Source organism: Hyperolius riggenbachi, chromosome 12 (assembly GCF_040937935.1).
Source record: "Hyperolius riggenbachi isolate aHypRig1 chromosome 12, aHypRig1.pri, whole genome shotgun sequence".
Lineage (NCBI taxonomy): Eukaryota > Metazoa > Chordata > Amphibia > Anura > Hyperoliidae > Hyperolius > Hyperolius riggenbachi.
Window position 1 is genome coordinate 113,209,284 of NC_090657.1, and position 26,368 is coordinate 113,235,651.

A 26,368-nucleotide genomic window follows, 5' to 3' on the forward strand; every position below is an offset into this window, starting at 1 on the left:
TTATCGTTATTAATCACTTAGAAATTATCTATATATTGTTTTTTTGCCACCAATAATGCTTTCTTTGGGTGGTACATTTTGCTAAGATTTATTTTGTTACATACCGTACATTTTAAAGGGAATAATAAGAAAAAAATAGTTTTAAAATAAAACATGCTGCCGTAATTAAAACCCACACATTTTATTTGTCCCGGTTATTGCAACATTTAAAATATTTCCCTAGGTCAATGTATGGTGCCAATATTTTATCAGGAAATAAAGGTGCATTTTTTCAGCTTAGTGATTTCTAATAAAATATATACAGTGACTTGCAAAAGTATTCGGCCCCCTTGAAGTTTTCCACATTTTGTCACATTACTGCCACAAACATGAATCAATTTTATTGGAATTCCACATGAAAGACCAATACAAAGTGGTGTACGCGTGAGAAGTGGAACGAAAATAGTACATGATTCCAAACATTTTTTTACAAATAAATAACTGCAAAGTGGGGTGTGCATAATTATTCAGCCCCCTGAGTCAATATTTTGTAGAACCACCTTTTGCTGCAATTACAGCTGCCAGTCTTTTAGGGTATGTCTCTGCCAGCTTTGCACTTCTAGAGACTGAAATCCTTGCCCATTCTTCTGTGCAAAACCGCTCCAGCTCAGTCAGATTAGATGGACAGCGTTTGTGAACAAAAGTTTTCAGATCTTGCCACAGATTCTCGATTGGATTTATATCTGGACTTTGGCTGGGCCATTCTAACACATATGGATATGTTTTGTTTTAAACCATTCCATGGTTACCATGGCTTTATTTAGGGTCATTGGCTTCAATTCATCAAGCATTACCGCATTCGGTAATGCTGAAAACAGCTGACTTAACGGAGCACTTTAGAAAATGTTAATTCATCAAAGCTGTTACCGAATGAGAAGCTGAAATGACACAGCAATGAGATAAATTACCGACATGTGCTCAACAAATGTTAATTCATCAAGGTTCCCACATTCGCTAACACATTCCGTGTTTATCTCAAGCTCTCCCCTGTCGTTACAGGCTTGGAAAGCCTTCTGTGTGAATGTTTTCATGATTAGCAGGAGCAGGCAGCCAATAGAAACAGCCCCTGTTCTCCTGCAAGTGCCGCTGATAGGTCACACAGGCTTCTTCACACAAGCTTTCAGACCCCCAGGCAGTGAGCAGAGAGCTTGGAAAGCCTTCTGTGTGAATGTTTTCATGATTAGCAGGAGCAGGCAGCCAATAGAAACAGCCCCTGTTCTCCTGCAAGTGCTGCTGATGGGTCACACAGGCTTCTTCACACAAGCTTTCAGACCCCCCAGGCAGTGAGCAGAGAGAACAGGACAAAATATATCCCCAGATTCCCTTCGGTGGTGTAACCCTTTCAGGCCCTGTTTGATAATGCAAAGATGCTGGTGGTGAAATCACCAAGCATGGCATTTGTAATGTCTCCAGGAAGTTCATCTACGTTGTGGCAAATAAATAACAGTAACTATAACACCTTTACATCTAAAGGGATGTCTGGATGCCTTCTATTGTTATCAGCTTGTAACAACACAGGGACATTCCAAGCTGCTCTGCACCACTCTGCTGTTATCGAACAGCCTTTGATGAATTGAAGCCTAGTAATTTGGTAACTTAACGAACCTCTACCACACATGGGAAAATATTGATGAATTAGCACAGTGAAGTGTAAAATACCGAATGCGGTATTTTAAGGACTGGGATTTTGTTATCGAACACCCTTTGATGAATTGAAGCCATTGTCCTGCTGGAAGGTGAATCTCTGCCCCAGTCTCAAGTCTTTTGCAGTCTCCAAGAGGTTTTCTTCCAAGATTGCCCTGTATTTGGCTCCATCCATCTTCCCATCAACTCTGACCAGCTTCCCTGTCCCTGCTGAAGAGATGCACCCCCCCTCCCAGCATGATGCTGCCACCACCATATTTTACAGTGGGGATGGTGTGTTCAGGGCGATGTGCAGTGTTAGTTTTCTGCCACACAGTTTTGCATTTTGGCCAAAAAGTTCCATTTTGGTCTCATCTGACCAGAGCACCTTCTTCCACATGGTTGCTGTGTCCCCCACATGGCTTGTGGCAAACTGCAAACGGGACTTCTTATGCTTTCTGTTAACAATGCTTTTCTTCTTGCCACTCTTCCATAAAGGCCAACTTTGTACAGTGCATGACTAATAGTTGTCCTATGGACAGAGTCTCCCACCTGAGCTGTAGATCTCTGCAGCTCGTCCAGAGTCACCATGGGCCTCTTGACTGCATTTCTGATCAGCGCTCTCCTTGTTCGGCCTGTGAGTTTAGGTGAATGGCCTTGTCTTGGTAGGTTTACAGTTGTGCCATACTTCCATTTCTGAATGATCGCTTGAACAGTGCTCCTTGGGATGTTCAAGGCTTTGGAATTTTTTTTTGTAGCCTAAGCCTGCTTTCCATTTCTCAATAACTTGATCCTTGACCTCCCAATATTCTCTTAGACAACCTCTGAGGTCCTCACAGAGCAGCTGTATTTGTACTGACATTAGATTACACACAGGTGCACTCTATTTAGTCATTAGCACTCATCAGGCATTGTCTATAGGCAACTGACTGCACTCAGATCAAAGGGGGCCGAATAATTATGCACACACCACTTTGCAGTAATTTATTTGTAAAAAATGTTTGGAATCGCGTATGATTTTCGTTCCACTTCTCATATGTACACCACTTTGTGTTGGTCTTTCATGTGGAATTCTAATAAAATGTATTCATGTTTGTGGCATTAATATGACAAAATGTGGAAAACTTCAAGGGGGCCGAATACTTTTGCACCCACTGTAGCCCCGTTCCCGCATGCCGGGCTCTCCTCCTGTCGCCACGCGCTCTAACTCTCGCGGGCTCGCATCCTGTCACCATGGTTACCCGGCAGCCTCTCATGACGTCAGAGGTGCTGCCGGAAGTAACCATAGCGGGAGGACACAGCGAGAGGAGTAGAGCGTGGAGGAGGAGAGCCCAGTGAGAGGAGTCCAAGTGGGAACGGGGCTATGTAAGATTATACTGGGGCACCACCTGGCTATCTATTCTCGGGCACCTATAGCTCTCTACCTACACTGGGGCACCACCTGTACCTGGCTATCTATGCTGGAGCACTGAAAGCTCGCTACCTACCCTATGGTGCCTTTACCTGGCTACCTATACTGGGGCACCTGTACCTTGATAACCTATACTGGGCCAGCTATGGCTGAATAACTGTACTGGGGGCACCTATACCTGGATACCTATACAGGGGCACCTATACCTAGCTAGGACAGGGGGACGAGGTGGGCACAGGGAGAACTGAGATAAGGGAAAATGAGGTGACACAGAGGGGGACAAATGAGGCACAAACTGAGGTGACACAGAGGTGGACAAAAGAGGCATAGGGAGAACAGGGGGGGGGGGGACAAAAGAGAATGAATTCAGGTTAAGAATGGATATAATCCCCATCTCATTTGTTAACCGGGGGCTATCTGTATTTTGCTAGTATTTGGCTCCACCCACCTCATTTAATGGCCACACCCACTTTTTCCGCCATGGCACGATATATTTGCTAGGGGGGTACATTTGCATAGGGATGATCCACAAAGGGGTACATTTGCTGAAAAGGTTAAGAACCACTGCTTTAAAATAAATAAAAAAATGTATTTTCAAATATTTTATGATCTAGCATCAGGCTGCAGATCTGGGCAAGCCAGATTTAGAATACACCAAATGGTAAACATGCCTCTCTTATTAAAGATATGCAAATTGTCCCTTTGTTGTCATTGAAAGTCAAACACACATCTAGAACCGCTGGAATGCAGCGATGTGTCAGCTAGTTACAAGCTAACATATTGCATTCTAGTGGTTCTGGATAGTGGCTGGATAGTGTAATGGTTAAGGGCTCTGCCTCTGACACAGGAGACCTGGGTTCGAATCTCGGCTCTGCCTGTTCAGTAAGCCTGCACCTATTCAGTAGGAGATCTTGGGCCAGTCTCCCAAACACTGCTACTGCCTATAGAGGGCGTCCTAGTGGCTGCAGCTCTGGCGCTTTGAGTCCGCCAGGAGAAAAGCGCGATATAAATGTTCTGTGTTTGTTTGTTGTTTTGTTTTTGGCTTTCAAGGACAACAAAGTGACAATTTGCATATTCGGAAGTGATGCCTTGTGGGAGACCTCATATGCTCACTCTAACCTGAATAGATAGTAAAGTTTTATACACCTTTGCCCCTTACACACTCCTACGTGTTCTGGTTCACCATGAGCTTGTTGGGCAATCTGAAACTAAGTAAGTAAGAATTAAAGGTTTTTCTTAGTTAAGGCTCATACACACATCAGACTATAGTCTTTGAAAAATGAAAGCTCACAGACCAATCTTACCTTCACATTCTTTTCTATGGAGCTGAACTCCCCATCAGAAAAAAATCTTTGCAAGATGCTGTACACACAGATGCGGTACAGACACAAAAGATCAGTATCTGCAAAAGATCTATTCTTGCCAAAGATCCGTTCCTGCAAATTGCATTCATAGTCTATGACTCTATGAGATTTGCAGATCATCATACACACCTTGTTTAACTGACATTCATCTGCAGATCAGACAATCATCTGCAGATCTGAAAATCCATCCTGGTGGATCTGATCTGCAGATGAATGTCTGTTAAACAAGGTGTGTATGATGATCTGCAGATCTCATAGACTATCATTGCATTTTGCAGGAACTGATCTTTTGCAGGAACAGATCTTTTGCAGATACTGATCTTTTGAATGTCTACAGCATCTTTGTATGCAGCATCTTGCAAAGATTTCTGTCTGATGGGGAGTTCAGATCCATAGAATAGACTGTGTAGGTATGGCTCTCATACTACATGGAAGGGGGTAAAATTGGTCTGTAATCTTTCATTTTCCAAAGACTATGGTCTGATGTGTGTATGTGGCCTAACTGCAGGGCATAAAATCAAAAATCAATTCTTTATTTTTATCTGGTAGTAATAAGAATGCTAACCAGGCAATCCCAAAGTTACAATCACTATTACTTGTTGATAAATGATCATTCCTCAGTTTACCTAACTCCTATTTGGTACACACAAAATTTGGTACACAAAAAGGAGTTGCAAGGCATGCTGGGTTGCCCTTTTTTGCTTCTGTACTTCCCCTCAGACTTAACTAATGCAGCCTGATTGGTTGAAGCCTCTTTCCCTCCTGTTTCCCCCCCCCCCCACCTCTGTTCCTCTCTGGCCAATATTTCTCATGCTTAGACAATGCACGTTCTATAGTAAAGGGCGGGCAAATCAGGCAGAGCAGACTAAAGGCTCATACACACATCAGACTATAGTCTTTGGAAAAGATCACAGACCAATCTTACCACCCTTCATGTAGTATGAGAGCCATACTCTACACAGTCTTTTCTATGGAGCTGAACTCCACATCAGAAAAAAATCTTTGCAAGATGCTGCACACACAGATGCTGTACAGACACAAAAGATCGGTATCTGCAAAATATCTGTTCCTGCCAAAAATCCATTCCTGCAAATTGCAATGATAGTCTGAGATCTGAAGATCATCATACACACATGATTTAACTGACATTCATCTGCAGATCAAGCAATCATCTGCAGATCTGAAAATCCATCCTGGTGGATCTAATCTGCAGATGAATGTCAGTTAAATCATGTGTGTATGATGATCTGCAGATCTCATAGACTATCATTGCAATTTGCAGGAATGGATTTTTGGCAGGAACAGATCTTTTGCAGATGCTGATCTTTTGTGTCTGTACAGCATCTGTGTGTGCAGCATCTTGCAAAGATTTTTTTCTGATGTGGAGTTCAGCTCCATAGAAAAGACTGTGTAGAGTATGGCTCTCATACTACATGAAGGGTGGTAAGATTGGTCTGTGATCTTTCATTTTCAAAAGACTATAGTCTGATGTGTGTATGGGGCCTAAGGGAGGAAATGACATCAGAATTAGCTTCAAAATAGCCACACTTAAAATGGGAAATGCTAAGAATGATTTTTTTTTTCTGTAGCGAAATCACTAAAATCAAAAACGTGGACATTGCAATACATATGTTATGTATGTAGAGCACGTACTTATCTACTTATGTGTGTTTTTTTTTCTGGGATAGTATGGCTGACAGCTCCTCTTTAAAGGGAAGATCCGCGCTGCAATAGAAAAACAAACTGCACTCACCTGGGGCTTCTTCCAGCTCCTGGCAGTCGATCAGGGCCTTCGCCACAGCTCCTCACCCTCCGGGCGTCCAGCGCTGAAGAAGCCGACCTCGGCAGGTCGGCTTCCGGGTCGGCATCATGTGCGTTCCACGGCGCAGGTCACGTGATGTACGTGACGTCATCGGGTCTCTACGGCGCAGTAGTTCTGCGCCTGCTCAGTAGAGACCCGATGACATCTCTACACCACGTCACCCTCCCGCCGTGGAGCGCACGGAAGCCGGCCTGGCGAGGTCGGCTTCTTCACCGCTGGACGCCCGGAGGGAGAGGAGCTGCGCCGAGGGCACCGATCGACTGCCAGGAGCTGGAAGAAGCCCCAGGTGAGTTCAGTTTTTTTTTTTTTTTTTTAGTACCGTGAACCTTCCCTTTTTAAGGCACTGTTCACACGATGCACTTTGCGTAAGGAACATGTTTTAACTACTTCATGACATGGGATGAAGGGTTCAGATGCACTGGCTCATGCTCTCCCATGGTGCATGTGCTCCTTTGTGGAATAGTTGGGCTGATGTGAATGCCCTATTTAGGCTAAAGGTGCACAAGTGGGACATTTCTAAATGTCCATTTTGTAGGAAGTGGTCATTTGTTACTTCATCCTCTGTTCAGTTCCTATGTTATGCCCATTTTTGCATCTACTATCATAAAAAGTGCTGTAGGCAGCACATTAGGAGAACACAATACTCACATGTGAATATGCCCTTGCAATTATACAGGCAGTGTGTTTGCATGCGCTGATTCTTTACATTATTGTAAATGAGGCCTTAAGGTTAAATCTTTTAGTGTAGAAAGTATGCAAAGATAGAAAAAAAAATAATCAGGAAGCGCCAAATGTTTCTCCTCACTACCTCCTAATCTATTTTTTTTTTTTTATTTATTTTTTTCTGCAACATTTAGAAGAAGGAATAAAGCCCAAAACGGAAAAGGAAAAGCTAAGAGAGATATTTCCAGGACTTTGCAGACCAGATAATCCATGTGTTCGGGTGAGTATTTGTATTCTTCCTTAGCACTGTAATAAAGAAAAAAAAATGCACTTTGTATTTAGTTGCACTTGTATGGTAAGTTTCTAATTTTATTTATCAAGCAACACTTAAAGAGACTCTGTAACAAATTTTTCAGCCTTAGTTCTTCTATCCTATAAGTTCCTATGCCTGTTCTAATCTGCTCTGGCTTACTGCAGTCTTTCCTAACTGCACTGTCTCTGTAATAAATCAATGCATCTTTCCTCTGTCCTGTTTGTCGGGCTAAGGATTGATTAAGTGGAATGTGCAGGGCTGCTTGTGATTGGTAGAAGCGATACACACCCTCTGCAGGCCCCCTGCACACTGTGAATGACTCACACACTATGCTTAGCTGAGCCTATTAGAAGCTGGTTAGTTTGTTTGTAAACACTGCCTAAAACTGTTAATTACAAGCCAGGATTGCAGCAAAGAGTGGCAGAAACAGCACAGAGGGGCACAGGAGAAAATAATGAATAGAATGGTATGCTTTTTATTGTAAGAATATTAGAGTACAGATTCTCTTTAACACTTCTTAAAGTGAACCTTAAAGGGACTCCGAGCAGTGCAGAAACTATGGAAAGATGCATATCATTTTAAAGCTCTCTTTCTCCTCTTTCCAATGATATATAAACCGCTGCCATACGCCTTTTAGTTTTCGCTATTTTCGCGATTGAAATTGCCGCGGCCGCGATTTCAATCGCGAAAATAAAGAAAACTAAAAGGCGTAGAGCAACGATTTAGGTGTCGCCAGAAAGAGGAGAAAGAGAGCTTTAAAATGATATCCATCAAGCCATAGTTATATTGTATTACACAGGCCGACACTTTTCCCAGTGTCAGCAGCTCCATTCAGCAGAAAAAGTCGGCCTGTGTAATACAATGTAACTATGGAAAGATGGATATCATTTTAAAGCTCTCTTTCTCCTCTTTCTGGCGACACCTAAATCGTTGCCCTATGCCTTTTAGTTTTCTTTATTTTCGCGATTGAAATTGCAACTGCGGCAATTTCAATCGCGAAAATAGCGAAAACTAAAAGGCGTAGGGCGGTAGTTTATATATCATTGGAAAGAGGAGAAAGAGAGCTTTAAAATGATATGCATATTTCCATAGTTTCTGCACTGCTCGGAGTCCCTTTAAGTGAGAAAAAAAAAATTGAGTTTTACTCACCTGGGGCTTACCTCAGCCCCCTGCAGCTGATCGGTGCCCACGACGAGTCGCTCTGATGCTCCGGGTCCCGCTGGCGGCCACTTCCGGTTTCGCCGTCAGGACCCGTCAGGCTGGGGAACGCGGCTGATACTACGCGTTCCCAGCCAAAATAGCACCCCTATGCGGCCATATGTCCGCATAGGCACCCGTATGCGGACATATGGCCGCATAGGGGTGCTATTTTGGCTGGGAACGCGTAGTATCAGCCGCGTTCCCCAGCCTGACGGGTCCTGACGGCGAAACCGGAAGTGGCCGCCAGCGGGACCCGGAGCATCAGAGCGACTCGTCGTGGGCACCGATCAGCTGCAGGGGGCTGAGGTAAGCCCCAGGTGAGTAAAACTCAATTTTTTTTTCTCACTTAAGGTTCACTTTAACCACTTCAGCCTACAGCTTCGAAAATCTTATGCATTCGAGTAATGTTCACCTCCCATTCATTCGCTAATAACTTTACCGCTACTTATCAAAATTAATTGATCTATATCTCGTTTTTTCCGCCACTAATTAGGCTTTCTTTGGGTAGTACATTTTGCTAAGAATTATTTTTTTTTAAATCCATCTTAACAGGAAAATTAAGATAGAAATGGAAAAAAATCATTATTTCTCAGTTTTTGGCCATTATAGTTTAAAATTAATACATGCTACAGTAATTAAAACCCATATAATTTATGTGCCCATTTGTTCCGCTTATTACATCGTTTAAATTGCGTTCCTATCACAATTTATGGCACCGATATTTTATTTAGAAATAAAGGTGCATTTTTTCAATTTGCGTCCATCACTATTTACAAACTTATAATTTTAAAAAATGTAAGATACTCGACATGTATATTTAAAAAGTTCAGACCCTTAGGTAACTATTTCTGTAGTTTTTTTTTTTATTTTTTTATTTTTAATACAAAAATGTATTTGGGTAATTTTAGTTTGTGAGGTAAATAGCTAATTGTAGATGTAATATAATGCATTTTTTTTATTTAATAAAGGTATGTGGGTGCAGTTTACTATTTGGCCACAAGATGGCCACATTCAAAAAAATTCCTGGATGCGAACGATTGCGCATACAGGAAGTATAAAGAGGCTGGGGAGACTCTGTACGGGCAGAAATATCGCGCTCTCTGATGAGAAAGCGTCGGTATTTCTGCCGGGGACTTAGATCGGTGAATGGGAATTATATTATCATTCACTGATCGGGGGGGCAGCGGGAGCGGGCGCGCGCTTGATCGCGCGCACCACTCGGCTGCAGCAGCAGTGCCTATCTGGACGGATATATCCGTCCAGATATGGCGAAGTGGTTAAGGACAATGTCAGTAGAATATTAGTACGTTTTTTTTATCTGTTTTTGTAAACGAAAAAATGGAAATTTTATATATTTACACTCCTTACTATGCTACTTATCCCCTTTGGTGGTGGTATTCTTTACAGATTTTACAGATCCGGATTTTAGGATCTAAAAGTGGAACAATTCCTTTGGATGCATTTAGACCCTAAAACCGGGAAAATAATGCTGCTAGGGAGATCTTCAACAGCTCAGCACTCACTCACCTCCTTGGGCTCCAGCGCTGCAGTTTTCCCTCCATTCTCTGGGTGGAGCTGTAACCCTATAGTTACATAGTTATTGTGGTTGAAAAAAGACATGCGTCCATCGAGTTCAACTAGAGAACAAAGTACAACTCCAGCCTGCTCCCTCACATATCCCTGTTGATCCAGAGGAAGGCGAAAAAACCCTTACAAGGCATGGTCCAATTAGCCCCAAAAGGGAAAAAATTCCTTCCCGACTCCAGATGGCAATCAGATAAAATCCCTGGATCAACATCATTAGGCATTACCTACGGTAGTAATTGTAGCCATGGATGTCTTTCAAAGGAAAGCCTCTAATCCCCCTTTAAATGCAGGTATAGAGTTTGCCATAACGACTTCCTGTGGCAATGCATTCCACATCTTAATCACTCTTACTGTAAAGAAACCTTTCCTAAATAAATGGCTTAAACGTTTTTCCTCCATGCGCAGATCATGTCCTCTAGTCCTTTGAGAAGGCCTAGGGACAAAAAGCTCATCCGCCAAGGTATTATATTGACCTCTGATGTATTTATACATGTTAATTAGATCCCCTCTAAGGCGTCTTTTCTCTAGACTAAATAAACCCAGTTTATCTAACCTTTCTTGATAAGTGAGACCTTCCATCCCACGTATCAATTTTGTTGCTCGTCTCTGCACCTGCTCTAAAACTGCAATATCTTTTTTTGTAATGTGGTGCCCAGAACTGAATTCCATATTCCAGATGTGGCCTTACTAGAGAGTTAAACAGGGGCAATATTATGCTAGCATCTCGAGTTTTTATTTCACTTTGAATTCATCCCAAAATTTTGTTAGCTTTAGCTGCAGCGGCTTGGCATTGAGTACGATTATTTAACTTGTTGTCGATGAGTACTCCTAAGTCCTTCTCCAAGTTTGATGTCCCCAACTGTATCCCATTTATTTTGTATGGTGCTAGACCATTGGTACGACCAAAATGCATGACTTTACATTTTTCAACATTGAATTTAATCTGCCATGTATGTGCCCATATAGCCATCCTATCCAGATCATGTTGCAATATGACACTATCTTCCTGAGAGTTGATGATTCTGCACAATTTTGTATCCCCTGCAAAAATAGCAACATTGCTCACTACTGCATCTACTAGGTCATTAATAAATAAATTGAAGAGCACTTGACCCAGTACAGACCCCTGTGGTACCCCACTGCTAACAGTCTCCCATTTTTTTTGAGTATGATCCATTGACCACAACTCTTTGTTTTCTGTCTATTAGCCAGTTCCCTATCCATGCAAACAGACTCTTCCCCAGTCCTTGCATCCTCAGCTTTTGCACCAGACTTTTGTGGGGAACAGTGTCGAAGGCCTTTGCAAAGTCCAAGTATATCACATCTACAGCATTCCCAATATCCACATTAGCGTTCACTGCCTGAGCATGTTAGTCAAACAGGACCTGTCTTTAGTAAACCCATGTTGATGCTGAGAAATAAGATTTTCTACTATGAAGTCATGTATAGTATCTCTTAGTAACCCCTCAAATAGTTTGCATACAACTGATGTTAAAGAGGAACTCCAGTGAAAATAATGTAATAAAAAAAGTGCTTCATTTTTACAATAATTATGTATACATGATTTAGTCAGTGTTTGCTCATTGTAAAATCTTTCCTCTCCCAGATTCACATTCTGACATGTATTACATGGTGACATTGTTACTGTGGGCAGATTATGTAGCTGTTTCTAGCTGGTCTAGCTTTAACAGACAGCTGTAAGCAGCTATTTCCTGTCTGAACATTGTTACATTGTGGCAGTTTGCCAGGAGTACTGTATGGTACCAGAGCCTCTTGTGGGAGGGGTTTCAGCACAAAATCAGTCATACAGCGCCCCCTGATGGTCTGTTTGTGAAAATCATTATTTTTCTCATGTAAAAGTGGGTATCAGCTACTGATTGGGATAAAGTTCAATTCTTGGTCGGAGTTTCTCTTTAAGCTTACAGGTCTATAATTTCCTGGATCTGATTTTTTGCCCTTCTTAAATAATGGAAAAACGTGGGCTGTACGCCAATCCACTGGGACTCTGCCAGTTGAAAGAGAGTCACAAAAGAGAAGATAAAGGGGTTTATCTATAACTGAACTTAATTCCCTTAAAGGATACCACAACTGAAATGTGACATAATGAGATAGACATGTGTATGTACAGTGCCTAGCACACAGATAACTATGCTGTGTTCCTTTTTTTCTTTCTCTGCCTGAAAGAGTTAAATATCAGGTATGTAAGTGGCTGACTCAGTCCTGACTCGGACAGGAAGTGACTACAGTGTGACCCTCACTGATAAGAAATTCCAACTATAAAACACTTTCCTAGCAGAAAATGGCTTCTGAGAGCAGGAAAGAGGTAAAAAAGGGGAATTTCTTATCAGTGAGGGTCACACTGTAGTCACTTCCTGACTGAGTCAGCCACTTACATACCTGATATTTAACTCTTTCAGGCAGAGAAAGAAAAAAAGGAACACAGCATAGTTATTTGTGTGCTAGGCACTGTACATACACATGTCTATCTCATCATGCCACATTTCAGTTGTGGTATCCTTTAAGACCTGAGGATGCATGCCATCTGGGCCAGGTGTCTTGTCTATTTTTAATTTTATTTAGCCTTGCCTTCACTTCTTCCTCCGTTAACTATTTAATATTACAGTTGGAAGATTGAGACTCTTCTGCATCTGTAATTTGCAACAGTGCTGTTTCTTTTGTGAAGACAGAAGCAAAGAAAGCATTTAATAACTCTGCCTTACCTTGGTCATCCACCATTGAGTTCCCACCCTCATCCTTTAGGAGTCCTATACAGTCATCCTTTCTTTTTTTTTTTAGAGTTGATGTACTTGTAAAACTTTTTTGGGTTAGATTTAATATCCCTAGCGATTTGATTTTCAGCTTTGATCTTTGCCAGCCTAATTTCTTTTTTACAATTTTTATTGCACTCCTTATAATTGCTTAGTGCAGCCTTGGTCCTCTCCTGTTTTAGGACCTTATAGGCATTCGTTTTCCTCTTCATTTTATCTCTAACATTTCTATTCATCCATAGAGGCCTTTTTTTATTCCTAGACATTTTTGTTTCCATATGGGATATACATACTACAATACTGATTGAGAATAAGTTTTTAAAAGATTGCCATTTCCCTTCAGTGCCCTCCCTTTTTAGTACATTATCCCAGTTCACCAAACTTAGTGCCTGCCTAATTTGATTGAACTTTGCTTTTCTAAAATTCATAGTTTTAGTGGTCCCGCTGCCCCGTGGCCTATCAGTCACCAGATCAAACGTTATCATGTTGTGATCACTATTTCCCAAATGTTCTTGAACCTGCACATTTGATACATTATCTGGTCTACTATAAATGAGCAGATCCAGTAACACATTCCCCCTAGTTGGTTCCGTTACCATTTGAGTCAAGTAATTGTCCTGTAGTGCTGCCAGAAGTCTGCTGCTTTTACCAGAATGGGTAGCCTCAATACTCCAGTCAATGTCTGGAAAGTTGAAGTCGCCCATAACTATGACCTCATTTTTACTTGCAGATTTTTCAATCTGCTGTAGTAATCGCAGTTCTGCAGCTTCATTAATATGAGGTGGCCTGTAGCATACCCCAATAAGCAATTGGCAACTTTTATTTCCACCATGAATATTTACCCAAACGGACTCCACATCTTTGCAATCTTCCTCCATCTCATCGTTGAGGACAGCTGTAAAAGAATCCTTAACAAAGAGACAAACCCCTCCACCTTTTTTCCCTGTTCTATCCTTCCTAAACACATTGTATCCCTCTAAATTGGCTATCCAGTCATGGCTTTCATCCATCCATGTCTCGATTATTCCCACAATGTCATAGCCTTTATCCTTCAGAATGATTTTATTTGCAATTCTCCGAGCATTGGTTACCATGCACTTTTATATTTTTACCACCACATTTACCAATTTTGTTTACATGAAATGGGCTACTTGAATTTTTACCAACCTCCTTAATCTTTACACTGTCCCCCCCCCCCTCTCCACCCCCCCCCCCCCCCCATAATGTTAGGCTCCCACTGTCTTTTTACCTTATCTTGTCTACGTATTGAGACTTTATCCTCCCCCAGATCCTAGTTTAAAATCTCCTCCAACCGTTTAGCCATCTTCTCCCCAATGCAGCTGCACCCTCCCCATTAAGGTGCAGGGTGCAGCTGTAGTGAGATTGCAGGCTGTCATCATGACTACAGACAGCAATCTCACCAGGGGGAAGCAGAGCCTCGGAGGAGAAGAATAGCAGCAGATGTCTGTATCCCCCAGGTGAGTGAAAAACGTCCGTTGCGTGCATTTTCTCCATAGACCTCCGGCGGCTACCAAGAGTTCAGCTCCGGGTTACCGCTTCTGGCATGTTGTTTTTCCACCCCAAGCTGTACTCTTGATTACCGCTATGGAGGTTAAAGGGAACATGAAGTACCTACAAAAATAGTTTAACTTACCTGGGGCTTCTGCCAGCCATCTGCAGCCGACCTGTGCCCACGCCATTACTAAACGATCCTCCGGTCCCCTGCCTTGGCTCAGTTTAGCTTTCCTTAGTCACCATCCACTGCGCCTGCGCGGTCCTGGCTGTGCTCGTCCATGTTCGCACTCCTGCATAGGCGCAGTAGAGATTTTGTTGTACTGCACCTGTGCAGGACGCTCCTGGCAACGGGAGCGCTAACGAGGACGCACATGACCAGGGCCACAGAGGCGCAGTGGACATCGACTTGCAAGTAGGTGATAATGAAGCTGAGCCACGGTGGGGACCGGAGTATCATTTGGTAACTGCGCAGACACAAGGCGGATGCAGGGAGCTGGCAGATGCCCTTTGTAAGCGAAACACTTTTAGTAGGTACTTAAAGTTCCCTTTAAGTAGCATAGTAAGAAGTGTAAATATATAAATAAATTTCCATTTTTTTTTTTTTTTAAACTTTTTTCTTTACTGGTGGTCTGCTTTAAAATTTAGTTCTTGCGCATCCAGTTCTGTTGCTCATCACTGATGTTTATAAAGAATGTTTGATGTCATCCTGTGGTCAATAAAAATGATTAGTCATGATAAGCAAATGTACACACATCTTATAGGCATCCTGTTGACACTGGGGGACATTTATCAAGATTTTCTGAGACAAAATCCTTGTAGAACTGTCTCAGACATATTAAGACATCACAATAGACACATATATGCGCGCTGCGTGTTACAACCAGGACTAAGGGATATAATGTCCAAAGTGAATCAGTTCTCCAATGCCAGTGTCAGACAATGAAAAGGAGGAAAGGTAGCATCCAGAGCAGCTCTCTGGTGGAATTTGACAAGTGTCTGTATTAGAAAATGGAGAGAGAAGAGAGCGCCCTCTGTGGTCCATTACCTTTAATTCAGTTTGCAAATTGCAAAGAAATGCACTTACAAGATAGCAAAAATTTGCTAGCTGTGGTCATGTGATTATAAACCCTTCCTCCTTCCAGGTTGAAGGAGGAAGTATTTTAGTCACGTGATACGCTTGGAACGCAGAGTGGGAGGCGCCGTGGAAAGCATTAAAGAGACTGTAACAAAATTTTGAGCCTTATTTCTTCTATCCTATAAGTTCCTATAGCTGTTCTAATGTGCTCTGTCTTACTGCAGCATTTCCTAGTTGCATAGTGGCTGTGTTATCTCTTTTACATGATCTAATCTTCTCTCCTCCGTTGGGTCTGTCGGGCTCAGGCAGTCAGGCTGGAATGTGCTGTGCTGCTTGTGATTGGATAGAAGTTATACACACCCGCTCTAGGTCCCCTGCACACTCTGTATGACTCACACACTGAGCTACTCTCAGCCTATCACTTGCTATGTCTTTTGTTTGTAAACACTGGATAAAATGGCAATTACAAGCCAGGATTGCAGCAGGGAGTGGCAAAAACTGCACAGAGGGGGCCAGGAGAACATAATGAATAGAATGGTATGCTTTTTATTGTAAGAATTTTACAGTACAGATTCTCTTTAAAGAAGATGCTTGCTGGCGCCCACTTGCACAGGTACTTTAATTACCTGGATGAAATCCAAATAAAACCTATTCGGATTTCATCTGGTGATCATCACTGGTCACTAGATGCTTATCTGTACAAAGAATAGTGTTTCTATTGACATGTATATTTACGCCAGCATTAGTTCATAAGGTAGTTGCACCAGGTTGATGATTTGCAAATGCTAATTAGCATTCACATGCTGCCGCATTTAATGGTTAATGAGTTTAATGGTTTATGATCACATAATGCTAATCTGGGGCAAAGAATATTACTTCCACTTGGATAATGTACCATGTAGGGGGGACAGCCCAGTGCTGATCAACACTCGCATGCTGCAGACTTATGCGGGTCTATTAAGACATCATCAAATAGTGCAGTTTCCTTCTTAAACAGGAGGCATTAGGAAGGTTTCTCAGACAGTGCAGTGTTTGAGGGAAATTGCTGTTGCTGGGGTAACCAATACATCTGCTGTATTGCATCAATGCCCAGCACTGGAAGGGGTAGGCACAGAACCGCTTCACAGGATTCAACAGGGGGCGGAGCACTTCATAAATTATGTCTAGCCTGCACTGCAGAAGTGCTATTAAGCACTTCTTAATCTGCTGCAGTTTAGGAATAGATTAGCCCTTTTCTTAACTGTAGTGCAGTTCTAGAAATGCATGTTAACCTGCCACTATTAAGTAGGATTTAAGAATTTTCTTATCATGCAGAACTGTTCCTTCTGCTGGTTGGAACTGTTTAAGAAGAAAAACAGTCAGTAATGCTTTTATAAATCTGGCCCACTGGGGGACATTTATCAAGAGTGCCTGAGTCAAAATATTAGTCAGTTTTTAAAAATCTGTGCAAAACTGTCTGATATATTAACTACTTTCGGACTGAGCGAGTACGAATCTACGTCGGGCAGGGGGTGCTGCGGTCCTGAACGGACGTAAACTCTACGTCCCATTGACTGCGCGCCCGAGCCCGTCCGCGTCGCTCGTCCGCTCTGCCCCCGCCGCAATGTGATGCCCTGCCGCCTCTATGACGGCAGAGCACTGTGAGCCGGGCAGGAGCCATTTTCATTGGCTCCTGGCCCTGTCATTCATGTAAGCCGTTCCCATTGGCTTACATGGAGTGACAGGGTCAGGAGCCAATGAAAGCGGCTCCTGACCGGCGCACAGCGTTCTGCCGCCATAGCGACGGCAGAGAGAGCAGCCTGCGGCGGGGACAGAGCGGCGTGTCCGGCGGAAGCGACGGTAACTTGCGGTGATTCGTCGGGAAGCGGCGGTTTGCTGGACCAGCACCCTCTGGTCCTTAAAGAGAATCTGTATTGTTAAAATCGCACAAAAGTAAACATACCAGTGCGTTAGGGGACATCTCCTATTACCCTCTGACACAATTTCGCCGCATTAAAAGTGATTAAAACCAGTTTTAAAAAGTTTGTTTATAAACAAACAAAATGGCCACCAAAACAGGAAGTAGGTTGATGTACAGTATGTCCACACATCGAAAATACATCCATACACAAGCAGGCTGTATACAGCCTTCCTTTTTAATCTCAAGAGATCATTTGTGTGTTTCTTTCCCCCTGTTCTCATGCACTGAAGTTTCAGGCTGCTAATTTCTTCCTGCAAACAGCTTTGCCCTTGTCTGTAATTCTTCAGTATGTGAAAGCCCAGCCAGCTCAGAGGACGATTTATCCAGCTTGTAAAAGAGAAGAGAGAAGCTGGAGAAGCTGCCCTAATCTAAATAATACACAGGCAGTGTGCATAGAGGGGCCTGGAAGGGGGAGTTCATAGCAGAACCACAACACTGAAGAACTTGGCAGCCTTCCAGACACAGGCTGACAAGTCTGACAGGGGAAAGATACATTGATTTATTACAGAGACTGTGACAGTAGAAAGTGCTGCAGTAAGCCAGAGCACATTAGAATAGCTTTTGGAACTTGTAGGATGATAAAAAACAGGATGCAATTTTTGTTACGGAGTCGCTTTAAGGGGGCAGAGGGTGCTGGTCCAGAAAGGGTTAAAGAATCCTCAAAAAGTGACAGCTGATTCCTTTTGTTGAGTAGGTTGTAGCAGATTTCCACTCAATAAATGTGAAAAGCGCTCAATTCTGGCACAGAGCAGATTACCTGACCCTGCCCACCTATTTACCACAGCTGCTGACAAATCAGCAGAGTCTTGTCTTTCTGCCCAGTTTCTCCATTCAAAGCATGTAACCCTTCCCACAAAAGCAAGTAAATACAGCTCCGGAGATTATGGCTAAAGTAGCGTTCAGACAGTAATTTGGGCGCCGTCAAGACTGAGCCCAAATTATTATAAAAATATGTAATTCGACCACAAGGAACACCTGGCAGACGAATTGCATATTTCCTTACTTTCCACGGCAACCTGGTGGGGTAATAGTAATTAATGCCACTGGGACTTTTGCAGAAGCTGATGGAGCTGTTTATCTGCGCCCAAATGTAACTATATGTACGCCTTCCTACAACCTCTCTAGTGTTTTATAGCAGGGCTGTGGAGTCGGTAAAAAAATCTTCTGACTCCTTAGTTAATGAAACCACGACTCCGACTCCTTAGTCTAATACTTAACAGGGCTGTGCAATTTGTATAAAAATCATCCGACTCCTGACTCCGACTCCTCAGTTTATGAATTAAACAACTCCAACTCCGACTTCTCAGTTTATGAATTAAACTACTCCAACTCCGACTCCAGGTGCCCAAAATTGCCCCGACTCCACAGCCCTATTTTATAGAAGACTTGTACATTGCATCTCCTGCCTGCCTTAAATTCTATGTGGCTTATTTTTATAAATCAAAGTGGGAGTATGTGGGAAAGGACAGATGTTTTATTGTGTATAGAGAACTGCACAGGAAAATGACACTTTGCGCTGCAATACTGTCCATAAAAAGTTACTTCCTCCGCAGATTGGGATTGAGTGCTGTTCACATGTTGTATAGAGACCTGTTTAACCAGCTCAGGCATGTTGGTAGGTTAGGTAGGACAGAATTTTATGTTTGTTTGATCAGGAAGGGAACTCTCAGAGCTGTCAATCTCAGTTGGAAAGCGCAGACAGGATGTCTTGCACGCTAGCTGCCAGTGTGTAATGGCACATTCTGATGGCGTGTCACGTGACACACTGTTGCCATGGAGATGTGATGTTGGAATTAGCGATTAGGTGAGTTTTTAACCCACTGTTATCACCCGCTTGCGACTGCAGGGAGGGGGAGGAGAGAAATGTGGTCGTCCACGGCGGGATGTATTTACAGAGCTCGCGGGCCGTAGTTTGCCCAACACTGATTTAGTCATTGAACAAAAGATATCAAGAAAAATGTGTATTCTGAGAAAATTGTTAGGACACTCTACTTCCTATTAGCTAGTGTTACCCAATTTGGCTGAAATAACTGCAATGAGACGTTTCTTGTAACCACCTATCAGTCTTTGAGGTTGGTCTGAGGAAAAATTTGCACCACTCCTCAGTGGTGAATTGATGTTTCCAGAGTTTCTTGCATGTACAAACTCATTACAAGTTAGGGTTCATGCCTCTATAACCGAAAAGAGAATGCACAACTAACGGTAACGAACCTGCTGTAAGTCCTGTGATTACATTTTAGGGCTTTTGGAGACTTCTTTTATCATCTTGTGGTCTGCTCTTAGGGTGAACTTGTTTGGACGGCTATACCTGGGGACATTGGCAGTTGTTTTGAAAGTCCTCCACATGTAGACTATTTTCCGGACAGTGGAATGACTGATGTCAAATTCTTTTGAGGTTCTAAATCCCTTACCAGACTTATAAGCATCTACTATCTTTTTTTCTTAAAGGGACACTTAAGTCAAACAAAAAAAAAAATGAGTTTTACTCACCTAGGGCTTCTATGTTCTTTTTGACTGTCTTCGGGAACAGTTAGGGTCAGATTTACATTTCAGAAGCCCACTTCCTGTTTCGGTGATAGGAGCTGACAGGCTGGGGACGCGAGTGATTCTTCGCGTTCCCAGACACATTAGCACCCTGTATGCTGCTATATGGTATATGATATATGCTATAGCAGCATAGATGGCGCTTTTGTGGCCAGGACCGCGAAGAATCACTCGCGTCCCCAGCCTGTCAGCTCCTGTCACCGAAACAGGAAGTGGCTGTCGGCCGGGCCAGGAGGATCGGAGGGAGACGGCGAGGGCACCGGACAGCTGCAGGGGCTATTGGAAGCCCCAGGTGAGTAAAACTCATTTTTTTTTGTTTGACTTAAGTGTCCCTTTAAGACCTCAGACATCTATTTTGATCTCACCATGGCATTCACTCTCTCATCATCAGTCAGGAGCCCAGCAAGCTAAATGCCTGATGTTTAAATAGTGTAAACCTCATTCAAAATGTTGAGCAATGATGCGGATCACGTACACTGTACGTTGCTAAAAACATGCTTTGCAATGCACAGATGGGGGGACGAGACCGAAGTTGATCTTCTGAATGTGTAAACTCCCTTTAAATGTCTTCTAGACGATGCTAGATCCAGAGGATATGAAAGTTGCAGCAGACGCTTTAAAGGAACTGGAAGCACTTATGCCCAGTGAAAACAATGAAAAAAAGGAGAAAAGCAGTAAACACAAGTAAGTATGTGTTCACGATTTTAATGTTAGAATTCAGAATTGTGAGTTCAATGTCACTTAGCAGCAGGATGTTTCACCACTGGTATTTCTTGTAACATGGATATTGCTGTTGCCATCACAATTGTTTTCCTTTGGCAATGTATCCTAAACTTTTCACAAAGCTTACAGTTTATGTCATCTGCAGAGATAAGAAGAGACGAAGTCGCAGCCGTAGCAGAGATAGAGGTCAGAAGCGCAAGCATACATCTCGCTCCAATTCCAGAAACCGAAAAGAATCTAAGTCAAGTCGCCGACAGAGGTCAAAGAGCCGAAGCCCCATAAAACGTCACAGAAGTCGAAGTCCCACCAAAGGCCACCGAATCCGGGAACAACACTCTGATAACAGTAATGAACACTGGAGGGAAAAACATGTGGATAGGGCACCCCCAGAAGAGCCAGCAATTGGAGATATTTACAATGGCAAGGTCACCAGTATTATGCAGTTCGGATGTTTTGTTCAGTTGGAGGGTCTAAGGTATCTTTGATAATTTGTATTTACTGTTTTTGATAAAATAGGCAGGGACCTATTAATTTCTTTTGAAAGTGTATATCTGTGTATAAATATGTCTGCCATTCCTATTTTGCTACAGGAAACGCTGGGAAGGGTTGGTGCATATTTCGGAGCTGAGAAGAGAAGGCAGAGTTGCTAATGTGGCTGATGTAGTAAGCAAGGGGCAGAGAGTTAAGGTCAAAGTTCTCTCCTTCACTGGGTGCAAAACAAGTCTGAGTATGAAGGTATGTCTAAAGTATTCAGAGCTGTAAAAGATTAAAAACTAAAAACAATCTTACTTATTTACCACTAGACACATTCACGGCAGTATATCTGCGCCCCGCAGGAAGAGGGTTCCCTTCCCAGGAGCATAGATATACGCCTCCCGCCGCCGCTCGCTCCTGTGCGCGTTCTCGCTGCCAATGTAGAGGGGAGATCAATAAACGGAAAATGTATGCCCTTACAAAAATAAAAATTAATACATAAAAATAGGCTTAGGTACTGAACTTTTTTTCATATGTATGTCAAGAAGGTATATTGCTTTTTTTTTTTTTTTTTTTTTTTTTTAAATATAGGCTTGTAAACCGTGATGGATGCAAAACTGAAAAAATGCATCTTTATTTCCAAATTAAATTATTTCCCTATCGCAATGTATGCTGCCAATATTTTAACAGTATAATAACTGAGACAATGGGCAACTAAAATGTGAGTTTTAATTGTGGTAGCATATATTCTTTTAAACCTATAATGGCCAAAAACTGAGTAATATTGAATTCTTTCAATTTTTTTTCTTATTATTCCCAGTAAAATGCATTTAGTTTAAAATAATTCTTAGCAAAATGTACCACCCAAAGAAAGCTTCATTGGTGTCCCAAAAAAAAAAAAAAAAAAAAGGATCTAGATCATTTAGTTGTGATAAGCAGTGATAAAGTTATTGGCACCTGAAAGGGAGGAGCGCTGAAAGGTGAAAATTGCTCGAGTCCAGAAGGGGAAAAACCCCTCAGTGGTGAAGTGGATAATAGCGTCAGTATACTAAGCATTAGTGCATTTGGTCAGGCAGTAAATCGCTGATTTTACGGACCACCTTGTCAAATGCCAATTCACTAAAAGTATAACCGCACTGAAAATTTACCAACCATTGATGTAAATTACCGACTTGTGCTGTAAATGCCTCAAATGTCAAGAAATTGCAATTCAGAAAGATTTAGGCAGAGAACACACTTCTTTCAATTTTCTGCGTGCGTTTTTCTGCATGCGTTTTCTGCACACCAAGTGTGTTTCTATGTAGGAAAACGTTCACGTTTTTTCACAGGAGCTAATGTAATTGATAGAGAAAACTGACAAAACAGTCAAGTGTGTTCCCAGCATTCGGGAAATCGGGTAAAAGTGTTCAGTATTTACCTCCATCTCTGACCAGCCAGTAACTGTAAACAGATGTAGCAGACAGCCAATAGGGAGACTCACCGCTTCCTGCCTTACTCCACAGCCGGTGAGACTTACCGAGTAGGTCTTAGCGGGTGGGTGTTTTGCTTTTCTTGATAACTTCTGTTGCATGTAGAAAATTGGAAAATGAATTACGGTAGGGGATAAATAAGTGATGTATGAGAAGCTTTGTGACTATGGCCCATAATGTTTTGTTTTGCACACCCTATTTATGTTTGTACATAACGCATTCAATGTACTCTGATCTTTAACACAGGATGTAGATCAGGATACTGGTGAGGATATGAATCCCAATAGGAGAAGGACTCTTGTAGGTGAACATAATGAAGAGGCTTCAATGAGGAATCCAGACAGGCCCAGCCACCTTTCTTTAGTAAATGCTCCGGAGGTTGAAGACGACACCTTAGAGAGAAAGCGTCTTACCAAAATTTCTGATCCGGAAAAGTGGGAAATCAAACAGGTATTGTAACCTTACTAAATATCTTTACTTTATATAATGAAAAATGCTAAACGAGTTGCAACTCATATTGGCATTGATGCTTTAATTACTGTACACAACTTAATAAATACAATATTTTTTTTATAGTACCGTATTTATCTAGTAGTTAAGCCCTTACCTCACCCTGACTTACATTCTTAAATGTATCATTGGTTTAACCTAAAACAGGCCCAAATACCCTATACATCATACAGAACTCTACTTGAAACCCAATTGGCATGGAGAAAACAAATCAATAACTAATCCTATAATATCAACTACTGTAAAGGTTAGGAAAGATTTGATCAAAACAAATGCTAACAATCCACTAGCTTCCAAATTGCCTGTCCCACTAATGAATATCTCACAACTCATTAAAAACTTATCAGTAGATACCTGGATTACACTAGGACTAGATACAGTAGACAAATAATTTCAAAATTCAACACTCAAAACTTTTTATGAGCTAATCAATCAATATAACCTCCCCACATCAGATGCTTATAAATATAAACTAATACGAAAAATATTTTTATACCCACCGAATAACACCGATATTGCTCCCTTCCCAAATAAGTCAATTATTAACCTCAGAAAAGAGTCACCAAAAAGGTACCTCAATATTTTATAGAACATTTTTATCCCTTAGAGAAGGAATTCCCCAATGGCAACTTAAAAAATGGCAAGAATACTTTTTGCTTGACTTGGACCAGGAAGAATGGAAAAAAGCAGTCAAATCTTTAAGGAAATCCTACACATTATGTAGATGGTATGGAGAGGGTATTTAACTCCTGAAAAGAACACCAAATTTGATGCCAAGGCTTCCCCGCTGTGCTGGAGAGATTGTAACCAGACAGGCTCTCTTGAACACATCCTTTGGGATTGTCCTAAAATTCACGGTGTATGGAATAAAGTGGAAGATTTCCTAAAAAAAAGCTCCCAATAAGCTTTACACAGATTCTCTCTTACATGGCCCTTCTACACATCAAAACCATTGATATACCACTAAGAGAGAGAATTATATACAACCATGTGTTTTTGGCAACTAGGACTCTCATTACAGAACACTGGAAGCCCAAGTCTATTCCCAAGATTGAGGAAGTCCTCAAAAGAGTAGATTTGAACTTAAAGTGACTCTGTAACAAAAATTACAACGTTTTTTTCTACCATCCTACAAGTTCCTATTCTAATCTGTTCTGGCTCACTGCAGCTCTTTCTACTATAACCATCTCTGTAATAAATCAATGTATCTTTCCCCTGTCAGACTTGTGGGCCTGTGTCTGGAAGGCTGCCAAGTTCTTCAGTGTTGAACTGTTCCTCTATGCACACTCCAGTGTGTGTTTTATTTACATAAGCCAGCAGCTTCTCTGCTATCTTATCAGTGATAGAAGAGAGCTGGATAAAAATCCTCCTCTGGAGGCTGTGAAAGGAGCTGGTCTGTCACATACTGAGGAATTAACGACATAGGCAGAGCTGTCTGCAGGAAGCCTGTAATGTTCAGTGCATGAGAGAAGCTGGGGACAGAAGGTAAACACACACAAGTGATCTCTTGAGATTCAGAAGTAAGGCTGTATACAGCCTGCTTGTGTATGGATGTATTTTCTATGTGTGGACATGCTGTACAACAACCTACTTCCTGTTTTGGTGGCCATTTTGTTTGTTTATAAACAAACTTTTTAAAACTGTTTTTGACTACTTTTAATGCGGCGGGGAGCGGTGAAATTGTGACGGAGGGTAATAGGAGATGTCCCCTAACACACTGGTATGTTTACTTTTGTGCGATTTTTAACAATACAGATTCTCTTTAAAGGCTGAAAAAACCTGGTCAATAAAAACAGGAAACCTTCAGAATTTTTTGAAAAAAACAAGCTTATGGCCCTCTATGTACCCAAACAGTAAGTTATCTGATCTTTATTAACCTCCTCAGCGTTCTGGACGAGCTGAGCTCGTCCAGTAACGCAGCTGTGCACCGCTCCGGGCCCTGGTGGGCCAATTTGCACAATTTTTTTTTCCAAACACGCAGCTAGCACTTTGCTAGCTGCGTGTTTGTTTCAATCCCCGCTGCGAAAGAGGCCCCCCCCCCCCCCCCCGCAGACCCCTTGCGCAGCCTGGCCAACCGCCGCCAGGCTGCGCTATGAGGTGGATCAGGACTCCCTGTGACGTCATGATGTCACTCCGTTCGTCGCCATGGGGACGGGAAAGCCCTAAAGGAGATCCCGTTCAGAATGGGATTTCCTGATGGGCATGATCTCCGGCGGCGATCGGAAGGGGGGGGGGGATAAAAAAAAATTGGGCGAAAAAAAACAACCCTCCCACGGCTGCGGGAATCAGAACGCCCAGCAGATTAAGACATAATCCTCTCACAGAGAGATATCTTTGACCTATACAGCTCTGTAAAATATACCACCCATCAAGTAATGGCTAAAATAATTCTCAGTAACAAACAATAAGCTGTTGTTTTGTTTATGTTCTAGTATAAAAGGAAACTATTTATTGGGGTATTAGACTAAAGGTTCGTATACACGTCCGATAAAGATCGTTCGTTACGAACTATTCGTGACGTTTACACGATATTCAAATTAGACCGAAAAGATCGTTCGTAATGAACGACTGTGTACACACGTGAACGATATAAGTATAAAGTACTGAACGACGAACGATAAAAAAAAATGCGTGCGCAAATGGAAGTGACGTTATGACAGGCAATAAGAACATGCGTACTACTCCACAGATAATAATTATCGGACGATCTTTGTACACACTGCAACGATTGAACGATTATCTTTCGAAAAAATCCGCCGGGTTATATCGGTCGGATTGAATGATAACGGTCGTTATCGTCCAAAAAAAACGATCGTTGGAAAATTTGGAACGCACGATTATCGGTCCGATTGTCGTTATCGATTGTTTTCGACCGATCGTTATCGTACGTGTGTACTCAGCTTTACACTCAGACTCATGCTATTGATTCTCAGGAATACAAAGAAACACTTGACTGAGAAGCTTAAATAAAAATGGATGCAACTCTTGGGAATTCAGCAGGGTGGTTTCAATCCCGCAATTCCCTGGAAGATCTGCTCCATGCAACAACAGATACCCTTACAAGGGTATGATAGACAAGTCCAAAAATATGTTCATTTATTATTCCTTTTGATGTATACTTAAAAAAGTCCTTCTTATTGTACCACATAACTGTGACCCGCTTTATACTTGGTATAGATAACTGCCATAAATGTTATCAATGTTCATTGTTCATTCAAAATGAAAACTTTATTGTGATACCTACATGATGCCTATATAGGCTGTATTTTTTTTTTTTTTTAAACTCTAATAAAAATTATTGAACCCTA

The 26,368-nt window shown here is 42.0% G+C and overlaps 1 protein-coding gene across 1 annotated transcript in view; it reads left to right on the plus strand.

Annotated features, from left to right (window-relative positions):
- DHX8 (DEAH-box helicase 8) overlaps positions 1 to 26,368 on the plus strand; it is a 140,876-nt gene that overhangs the window by 11,888 nt on the left and 102,620 nt on the right. Inside the window, exons 5-9 of the mRNA XM_068263424.1 lie at positions 7,117 to 7,202; positions 20,459 to 20,568; positions 20,753 to 21,082; positions 21,198 to 21,342; positions 22,797 to 23,000. Coding sequence (XP_068119525.1) covers positions 7,117 to 7,202; positions 20,459 to 20,568; positions 20,753 to 21,082; positions 21,198 to 21,342; positions 22,797 to 23,000 — 875 coding nt within the window. The remainder of the gene's footprint in view (positions 1 to 7,116; positions 7,203 to 20,458; positions 20,569 to 20,752; positions 21,083 to 21,197; positions 21,343 to 22,796; positions 23,001 to 26,368) is intronic.